Genomic DNA, 10,646 nt, shown 5'->3' with positions numbered 1-10,646 from the left:
CACAAATTTGATGAAAAGCCTTGAACAGCAGCCCAAAAATGTTTTGAAAATTCCATTTCAGCTCTGGAATTCTTTCATGAGGGACATGGAGGGCATTGAACATCCCGTCTTCCCCTTCAGGGCTAAATAATGACAGGAAAGAGGTGAATTGATGTGATGAGGAGCAAGATGGGCTGCGAGAGGGAACTGAAAAGCACAGGCAAAATAGAAACATTTTCTATTGTGGTTATATAAACCACTTCGCTATTTCTGTTGACTATTGGAAACACTGGTAAGCAAAAGCTAGGCTGGAAGAATCTGAGCTGTGTTGATTCAAATGGAACTGGCCTGATCCCCAGCTCTGGACTAATGGAACAGACTGGAAAGTACAATGTTCAGAACGCACAAAAACCAGTGAACTGCAGTTCACAGTCCAAAGAAAGCATTATCAGCATACATTTAGAAGTGTGCATTTGGAGAGGAAAATGCATTTAGGAATGTGTATTTAAATGTGAATTTTCATGCAGCTTTGAAACGTTAGCAAAAATACTTAGGTCATACAAGGGATACGATTTATTGCTTGTTTTGGGTGTTCATCCAGCCCCCCTTCTCCCAGTGTACACTCGTCAGTGTCCTGCCAGTCCCTGATCAATTGCTATCTCCGCCTTCCACAAATGTACAGAAGCACTTTCATATTGCATCCCAAAAAATGTTCACGATATACATTAACAGAAATTCCAACTGTTTATTAGGCATTACAGATACTGGGAAAAGTTAATTTCACAGTCAACTATACCATTGTTCAAGACTCATAAAAGGAAAAATCGGTGAAGAGCAGCTTAGGAAAGCAACAGCTGATCTCAATACCATGGATCTTCCTTGGCTTTTAAGGCTTAGGGTCCCTTGGAGGCAGTTTCTGAATACACACATTGCTGACAACATCGGATATGGCCAGACATCTTCTCTGTCTCCATCACCCCTGATGCTGTACTGTTTCCAAAAGTAAGTGCTAACCTCTTTGTACGCGAAGAGGTCTTTATGTGCAGAACGCTTCCAAAAAACCAAAAAAGCCTGTTCCTAAAATTAGGTACCTTTCTAAACATACAAAGTTTTAAAAAAGTGAAAAACAAAAATGCAAACATTTTTTAACGGAAGTAAAACAAGGATCCAGTCCATGTTCAGTGGTTCTTAAAAATGAACAACAGTTTTTAATACTTCTCATTCTTTCAACATTTGGCCATGCCCAAAGTTATTTTTTATATATAAAAAAATCAGGCTGAGGTCCAATTCTATTTCATCGAAGTCAACAATAAGATCAGGCACTTCGTGTGGATCTTAGTAATACATATTATACTTTGCTGCAGCACAGAGGACACGTTAAAAACAAATTGGGGTTTGTGTGTGTGTGGAAACAATTCTGTGTTCTCTACCCACTCTTTTTGGCATGACAATCAAAATGGCACATTTTTATTTAGCTGGTTGGTTTCATCTCCCTGACTTGGTTCCTATAGCTCCCTGCAGAACGAATTAGGGCATCACAACTGAAAATAAATCCAGCCTTCAATCCATAAATGGTCCCAACAAGACTAGTTGATGGCTAAATTCTATCCATTATTGCCATTTTTTATCCACCTTGGACAATTCAAAAGCACCAGAAGATGTGTGTTCTTTGGAACAGCAATACTGATTCTAGGAGCTGCAAAGTAGCCTCAACCCAATTTTGGGGAGTCCACATCCTGAACTGGATTACACAATAACTTTTTTCTTCTTAACCGTGAGCAGAGCCCTGCACACACTCAGCTGTACGCACAAGGCTCCTGTACACACCAGCTGCTTTATTTGATTGGATGAAGCAGATCAGAATGTGCAACACCAAGCACACACGAGTCTACTTCCTTCATTCAAATAACAGAGCCCCCAAGTTTGCCAATGGATCAAGGCAACAGTTGTCATAATTTGGCTTCCTCCTCTTGTACTGTGGATTAAACAGCAGAAGCAAAACGATTTGTCCTAGCAACTGAAACAAACAAAATCATGGGGGCCTAACTAGAACGTGTTACGATTCTTATAACGGCACCAATAGATTTAAGTTTCAAACCCACCAATATTCCACTTCCCCCCAACAACAGCAACGAAACTCTTTGGCCTATGAAAACTATTTTTGGTTTTGCAGTTCATTACTTACACATGCTCTGCACTAGGTAGCTAAACCTTTTCATGTATCTTTTCTACTTTCACAAACAACCTGTCCAGGTCATTCTTTACATCCTCAAAGGAGCTCTTCAGCGACTGAACGTCATTCTCGTTGGTTTCTATTTTCACAGAGTAAGCAACCAGACTGTCAACTGCAGTCCTGAGCATTTTTAAGTCGGATTCAGCCTGGCCGAGAGAAGATCGCAGCTCATCAACATAACCTATCACAGAAGAGAGTTCTAGGTTATCTCTGGATTGCCCTGCATCCATCTGAGGCTTTTCTTTATCCAGCAGAGCACGGACTTGTTTCTGGATGTTATCAAGTGCATCAGCGTTGTTTGGGAAGTCGCTCACACTCCTCCTTAGCTCCTCAACATCACTGTACATGGAGAGCTGAGATTCACTAAGGCTCCTTACCGTATCTGTCACTGAACGCACCTCTTTCTCTAAATTACCCCGGATGGAGCCTAGCTCTTCCTCTAAAGCAGCTATCTTGCTGTCATACTTAGAGAGAAGAGATTCCATCCCTTCGGTGTCTTGTGCAGATGGTGACCTCAAAGCCTCAAGGCTCTCTTCTATAGACCTGAACCTGGATTCAAACCCTTCACTGTTCATTTGCAGAGTCGCTACGATGTCTCTGGAAAGAGCATCACCTTCTTGCGCATTGGCAGAAGTCTTGATGTGCACAAGATCTTCCCGGAGTCTCTCAAGCTCACCAGGGAGATGTCCAATAGCCTCTTCTGCTTTAAGAACTTTATCTTGTAGAGTTTGCAATGAAATGTGCTCTGCATTGGCCACCTCTTTGAACTTTTCGTGCTCCTGCTTGAGATTGACAAGTTCTTTGACTTCGGACAACACATCCGATTCCATCCAATCTATCATACTTTTCAAGGACTCTATAGTCTTCTCTTTTGCTTTCATGGATGTCTGCATCTCGTCAACGACGCCTTTCAAAGCCTGAAGTTCATGTTTGTACACCTCTGCTTCACCTAGGGAAGCCACCTTCATTTTCACTTCATTGATTTCCTCTTGGCTCCGTTTCTGAACATCTGTGAATTCGGCAATATTGTCGTTTATCGACCTAGTTAACTCAGTTAGCCTGTCTTCCACGGTGTTCTCCAGCGATGTGAAATCTCGCTCTCTGGCGTCTTTTACAACGTGGATGCCGTCAGACAGGTCTTTCAGAATTTCATTTTGCAGTTTCTGAAGAACCTCACCAATGCGAGCGATCTCTCCCTCCCCTTGCCTAACAGCTTTCTCCGTGACTTCTTGCTTCTGCTGTGCGTTTTTCAGCGTCAATTCGAAACCTCCAAATGCAGACTGAAGAGACTGCACCTAAAAGAGGAAAGCACATACAGGTAAATCTAGACATGGAGCACGCATCGCAGGAAGTGCTACAAGGCTCACGGGAAGCCAGATGAGCACTGGAATGGAACAAAGTGAGCAGAACTAGTGGACAAAAATTAATGTCAATTCAACTGCACTTATCTGCACAAACCTATGCTGATGCACCCATGATTCAATCATTTAGACTAAGTAAGTTTCCAAATAATCATAGAATTGTAGTGTTGGAAGAGCCCTGAGGACCATCTAGCCCCAATAGGGGGATCAAGCCTGTGACCTTGGCATTATCAGCACCATGCTCCAACCAACTGAGCTATCCAAACATGTTTTGTCTGGGGTGCTTATCCTTTCTAATCTTATACTCTGCGGTGCTTAGGTGCAGAACCAGAATCTAGCCTCAGAAATCGGACATAGAGCCATACGTCCATGTTAAAGCACATGATTTACGTGCATAAAAGGCTTTAACTTCCTCTATTCAGCAATTCTGAAGAATAGCAGAACAGGGACAGGAATCTTCTGCATTTAATGGCAAATCAGATCTATGGGGATGATTCTCCCCATGCATCTGTTTCCGCACATAAATTGGGTGCTAACGTATCGATCCGTGGCTCTCAAAGGATGTGGCACGCCACACTAGTGTAGCAAGAACAGAAGTGTTCTGTGTTATCAATCAAACACTTCTGGGAGCTATTTCTTTTCGTTTTCAAATGTATTTCTTATCGATAAAAAAATTGGGGTGGCACAAGCAAATTTTTATTCTGAAAGTGTGGCCCAGAGAAAAACGTTTGAGAACCGCTGGTCTAGATTCTATGCTGGAAAGAACATGAAATACACACAGCAACTGGTCACAATGCTTCTAAAATAATATTGATCCACCAACGACAGTTAGGAATACAGTGGTACCTCAAGTTACAGACGCTTCGGGTTACAGATGCTTCAGGTTACAAACTCCACTAAAAAGGAAGGGATTGCTCCAGGTTATAAACTTTGCCCCACGATTAGTACAAAAATCGCGCGCCAGCGGCAGCAGGAGGCCCTATTAGCAAAAGCACACTTCAGGTTAAGAACCATTTCAGGTTAAGAATGGACCTCTGGAATAAATTAAGTTCTTAACCAGAGGTACCACTGTACTCCTCAGCACTAGAGAAGGTCAGCAAACTTTTTTAGGAGGGGGCCGGTTCACTGCCCTTCAGACCTTGTGGCGGGCCAGACTGCGAGCGCATGCGCACACAACGGAGGGGGGATTTTCTCTCTCCCCCTCTCTTCCCCAGCCCCTCCCCTCCCCCTGCTTTCCTACCTCCTCCGCCGCTCTGCCTGCGGTTGGGAGCCACCAGCAGCGGCACCGCCTCTCATTTCTGGGCCAGCTTTCCCGGGCCCCAGGCACGGGGCCAGCAGGCATGCCAAGCTCCAGCCAAAGCCCCATCATGATGCCCACAGCACAGCCATGGGCGGAGAGGCGGGCGGGCAGGCAGATGGCAAGTCTCGGCCGTGCCTCAGTGCGCAGGCGGCGAGGCTTCGGATTCGCTGGGACCAATCAAAGCCCAGCTCCCTTCCTCCGCAGGTAAGGGAGAAGCCAAGAGGAGGAAGGGAGGTGCCACCATGGGGGGGGGGGAGGCAGCCAAGGAAAAAGATTGCCAAAAAAATGGCACAGCCTGAACGATCAGGCCGATCCAAGTGGCGATTTCAGGACCACACATGGGCCGGATCCAGAGGGCAACTGGGCCTGATCCAGCCCGCGGACCTTAGTTTGCCGACCTATGTACTAGAGGCCCAAGTGGCCTATGTGGCTAGAAGTGCCTTTCATCAGATCTGTCTGGTTCGCTAGCTATAGCTGTTCCTTGACAGATTGTTTTCTGCTGCTCCAGAGAAGCGGACACGGAGCAATGGATCCAAACTACAAGAAAGAAGATTCCACCTAAACATTAGGAAGAACTTCCTGACAGTAAGAGCTGTTCGACAGTGGAATTTGCTGCCAAGGAGTGTGGTGGAGTCTCCTTCTTTGGAGGTCTTTAAGCAGAGGCTTGACAACCATATGTCAGGAGTGCTCTGATGGTGTTTCCTGCTTGGCAGGGGGTTGGACTCGATGGCCCTTGTGGTCTCTTCGAACTCTATGATTCTATAACAGCCTGACTACTGTAGTCCATGCATTGGTACCCTCAAGTCTGGATTACTGCAATGAGCTCTGGATGGAGCTGCCCTTGGGCTGGGTTCCAACTAGTGCAGAATGCAGCCGCCAGACTGCTGGTGGGAACCCACAGCCAACGACATGGGACACCATTGTTAAAACATCTCTACCAGCTGCCCATTTACCACCAGTAAAAACTTGAGTAGTAAAAAATAAAAAAATAAAAAGTTGCGTTCCAAACAATCCCAAAATCAATGTTGGATTAAAATCTTCTGGGTTTCATATTTTCTCTGCAATTACGCACACTACTCACAAGAATCTGTGTGTGCAGCAAGGGATCATGGTCCTTCCCTTAATAAGCAGCAATACAACAAAATAATGGCACCACTGGGTGTCACTCCAGCAGAATGCAGACTTCCTTATCTTAATATTTAGAATGCCATGCTGGCACAAAACAAGGCATTAATTTAGGACCATTATGGATGTTATCAGCCTTAGAAATGCAAATTTCTTCAGCCGCCCTTACTTTGTAGGAAGTAAATGTGGAGGACATTTTTTTAAAAAACCAAAAACTAAACGATCCACTTTCACAGCCAGCATTTACTCCATGAGTTGGCAGAGTAAACTCTCTGCCAAGGGCATGTCTAAATTCGTTCTTGGTAATAGTTAACTATAATGCAGAGTTAAATGGTTTCTATTGAATGCTTTTAACTTTGCAGCTAAACACTCTTCGGAGCCTGACCCCAAGGACAACTGGGGCTGCACCAACATAGGTATTCACACCATAAATTTAAAGCAACGTGATGCCACTTTTTTTCAGCTGGAACTTGCCAGAACTGTTCCAGCACCTCTTAGGTGGGTGCCCTTGCCATTATAAGAGAATAAGGGAGGTGTTCATGGTGAGTTCTGGCACCTCTTTTTCTAGAAAAACAGCACTGTTAAGACAGCTGTTAAGAGACCCCATTCCTCTCAAAGAGCTACAATTCCCAGTATATCCTACGAAGAGGGATTGCTTCTTTGTTTAACTATAACTCAGCGATGGGAACAGCAGCATCCTAAAAATTCTCAGCTCATGAAAGGAGTTAATATTATTAGAAATATGAATTTGGAGAACTGTTAAACAGGTGATATAATGAAATTCAGTTAGAGGGGACTCGAGGAAGTCAGTTATCAATGTAATGAAATTAGGGATTTGAAGTAATAATTCTTTTTTGTGTTTTCTCTGTTCTATGTTTTGTAATGTTTTCCTTTTTTCTTTGTGATAAATGTGATAATTAATTTTAAAAATGGGGGGGGGGGACCTCTCAGCTCCCTTAATGAACTACAGTTCCCGGAATTATTTCGGAAACACCACTTTATGTATGGTGCAAATGTGACCTACGTGGTTAAAGCTCTATATAGCATATGAAGAACCTTGTGTAGTATCCAACCATGTAGATTCTCTAGTGCAAGAATGTCTGCTTATGCAATGTAATTTCGCCCTGCAAAGGTGCTCAATTTAGGGGCACCCAGGGAGTGGAAAGGGAAGCTCCACTGCACCATCAGAAATCCTTGCCCTAGTTGGATACCACCCCTTAGGTTTCTTTTAACCACACTTTGCCCACTCGGTGCCTTCCAGATACTTGGACTACAATTCCCAACAGCCAGTGCAGCCATAGCCCAAAACATCTGGCGGACACCAGATTGCCAAAGGCTTCCCTTACCTAAAATATCATCTCACCCATTGCAGATGCCTTCTCATCAGAAGGTCCAATCTGTACAATGTATGACTCAACCCTTTAACGGGCTGACCCTTAGGAATTCCCTCCCGTGACGTCTCAGACAAGCGCTGCCCTGTCATGTACATGATCAGCACTTACAAAAGACCTTTTATTTTAAGTCAGGAGTGGGGAACCATTAGCCATCCAGAGGTTACCAAACTACAATTGCCATCAGTCCCAGCAAGCTTGGCCCATGGACAGAGATGATGGGAGTTGTAGTTCAGCAACCTCTGGAGGTCCAAATGTTCCCCACACCCTGATTCTTATCCTGGTCTGCATCTATAAGGATTTTAATTGTTTTTATTACAGTGGTACCTCTGGATACGAATGGGATCCATTCCAGAGCCCCGTTCGCACCCAGAAGCAAACCTAACTAGCGACGGTACATCTGCGCACACACGCGTTGCTTTTCGCCACTTCTGCGCATACGTGTGATGTCATTTTGTGCGTCTGCGCATGCACGAGCGGCAAAACCAGGAAGTAACGCGTTCCATTACTTCTGGGTTGCCGCAGAGTGCAACTCAAACGCGCTCAACATGAAGCATATTCAACCTGAGGTATTCATGTTTTATTGTTAAGGGCTTACGGATGGTTCATGGAAAACAATTCATAAGTTAATGAAATAAAAAATAAATAAAACAGGGGTGCAAGGCAAAACTGAAGGAGGGGGCTAGAAGTGGTCTAAGAGTCATGCCAAAAATCTTGCACGAGGGGCCATAAGTGCAAGTTATGCAACAGGGTGGAAAGGCGAGACTGCACTGGCTTGATACTCCGTGCAAGAGGACAAGTTTTGGAAGATGCTAAACTGGATGACTGATTTAGGATGGGGATTTCCCAGGCCCGAAAGGAAACACGGTGCAAACAGAATCCACAGATGGGAATTGGCTGCTGAGGCCCAAGTGCTTTCCCTCCCAAAATTTTCCTCACAAAGAATAAAAACACTCCCAGGCAAAAGCTGTTCGCAATCCAAGCTATTCCCATGATTCCATTCAAATGAACGTTTGGCACATCCAACTGGGGGGCCACAAGTGCCAGGCATTCTCCTGAACCAAGTCGCCCTTGCAAAGTTTGGAGGTCCTCGCCAACTTACATCCCCACCCCATCGCATTCACCAGAGGCGGGGTGGGGGGGAGAGAGACGATTGCAAGGCCTGCACTCAGCCCAGGGGTGCAGAGACACATAATTTGTAAGACTCTGGCTTTAATGGTCCTTTGGGGGAGAAGGAAGAGAACTCCAGGGGACGACGTCGATCACTCCACTTATTCCAAAATACAGAGCAAGGCCCTGGACTTCTGACCCGAAGTCCCACCCCGACGGCACCCCTCATCCCCTCTGCAACTTCGCAAAAAGTTTTAAGAAAATGCAGAGTCGGAGAATTGCTATGGTGAGCCTCCTCCCCCGATACCTTTTGCACAGCCCCTTCCAAGGCGCGGGCGAACTCCTCCCGCTGACTCCCGAAGCCTTCTTGCCGGACGCTGATCCGGTTCACTTCTTCGGAGAGGTGATGGACGAAGTAGCCCGAGAAAGCAGCCGCGGCTATGAGAGCGAGGGACAAGAGGAAGTTGAAGGCTTTGGCCAGGCTGCAGAAGGACGACGACGAGGAGGAGGCTTTGCCCCCTCCAGCAGCCGAGGCGCCTCCTTTGCTCCCCTTGGCGTGAGCCTGGTTTTGCTGCTGCTGCTGCTGCTTCTTTGCCACGTCATCGGGGAGGTTTGAATGGGCTCCCTTGTCGGACGGCGCGGAGCTGCCGCCCTTGCCGCTCCTTTGTTTGGCCGAAGACATGCTGCGCTCGATGCTGCTGGGCGCCGCGAGCCGCCGGACTTCGCCGATGATGCTGGAGGCGGAACGTCGGTGTCTCTCGACGGCGCGGGCGAGAAAAGCAGGAGCGAGCGCAGCACAGCCGGCCTCGACGCTGCCTCCCCCATTCAATCCGAGGCACGAAGGAAGGAGGGAGGGAAGGAAGGAGGCAGGGGCTTCGAGCGCGCTTCTTCCTGCCCGCCCCTCTCCCAGCAACGCCTCCGAATTCCCTAACGCGCCCTAGACGGGGGGAGGCGTGGAGGCTGCCACGCACACCAGGAGGGGGAAGAAGCAGCCGCCCGAGGCTGGGTGGGGAGGCGGCCACGCCGCGGGAGGCAGTTCTGCAGCTCGCTCTCTCCCATAGCTGTCAATTTACAGATTTGAAAATAAGGGACCATCAGCCTTGAAAATAAGGGACCAGCAGCCAAAATAAGGGGCCTGCAGCCTCACCTGTTCCAGGCACTCCAGTCTTTCTGTAGTCTGGTCAAACTTCATGGTGGTAGCTTCGAGAACACTGTCCAACCAACTTTGTAACCAGAGGTTCAACTGAATAGAATCTGAATCACATGCACCACAAGGCCTATGCAGCCTCAACTTAAGATGGCTCCCTGGCCTGGCTTTGCACTGCAAAGTTTGCAGCAGCACGTGCAACAAAATGGCGTCCAGCATTCAAAAACCCCCTCAGCTTGCATTAACTAGCCACACACAAGGCATGCAAGTCCCCCCCCCCCCGCCAGTTGTTCTTAGACTTCTTATTGGGTGAGCAACACAGCCAAGCAACACAGTTGGAGCCTCCCTCCTCCCTGGCAGGGAGGGAGGGAGAGGAGCTGCTTCCTTTGAAATTTAAGGGACATCCATCAATAAGGGACAGCAGTGGGACATGGCGCTGGAATAAGGGACTGTCCCTTCAAATAAGGGACACTTGACAGCTATCCTCTCTCCCCAGCGGGAGGTGGGTCATCGGCATGGGGAAAGGACTGCCATCCTAAGCAGGACCGCGGAGGAGGGCTGGGAGAACTGGGCTCGAGGAGAAGCTCGGCTCGGGTCTCTAACCATCGCAGAAACGCGTTTCCAGGCGTGTTTGGTGCTGCTGCTGCTCCCCACCCCCGTTTAGTTCCACGGGACTTGGCAAAATTGTCGAGTTGGAAGGGATTACGTTGAGGGTCATCTAGTCCAACCCCCTGCATTCAGTGCCGGGTTTACATACAGGGTGCAGCCCAGGGCCTCAAAATCTAGCGGGACCTAGGCATTTTGAAGTAGATAGATAGATATTAGAAACAGGCTGATTTTACTATATAGGTCCAGTTGCTTAGTAACATTAAACACGTGACAAATGAGTTAATGGCTGTTCTGACTTTGTATATGATGCAATGCAGCTGCTCACAAACTTTTTTATCTGGGCTACACTTTCAGAATAAACATTTACAGTGGTACCTCGGGTTAAGTACTT

The 10,646-nt window shown here is 47.0% G+C and overlaps 1 protein-coding gene across 1 annotated transcript; it reads right to left on the bottom strand.

Moving 5' to 3' along the window:
* Positions 1-704: 704 nt before the first annotated feature.
* Positions 705-9,519, bottom strand: CKAP4 (cytoskeleton associated protein 4). The gene is made up of 2 exons (XM_083400228.1): positions 8,807-9,519; positions 705-3,507 (listed from the first exon to the last, which is right to left on the bottom strand). Exons 1-2 carry the CDS (start codon positions 9,179-9,181, stop codon positions 2,185-2,187), a joined length of 1,698 nt encoding a protein of 565 aa, XP_083256354.1. The 5' UTR covers positions 9,182-9,519; the 3' UTR covers positions 705-2,184.
* Between the last annotated feature and the right edge of the window lie 1,127 nt (positions 9,520-10,646).

Source organism: Podarcis tiliguerta (assembly GCF_965153285.1).
Source record: "Podarcis tiliguerta genome assembly, chromosome: 10".
In the NCBI taxonomy this organism is placed as follows: Eukaryota; Metazoa; Chordata; class Lepidosauria; order Squamata; family Lacertidae; genus Podarcis; species Podarcis tiliguerta.
Note: the sequence above shows the minus strand (reverse complement) of the source record. Positions and strands in the feature narration are given on the sequence as shown.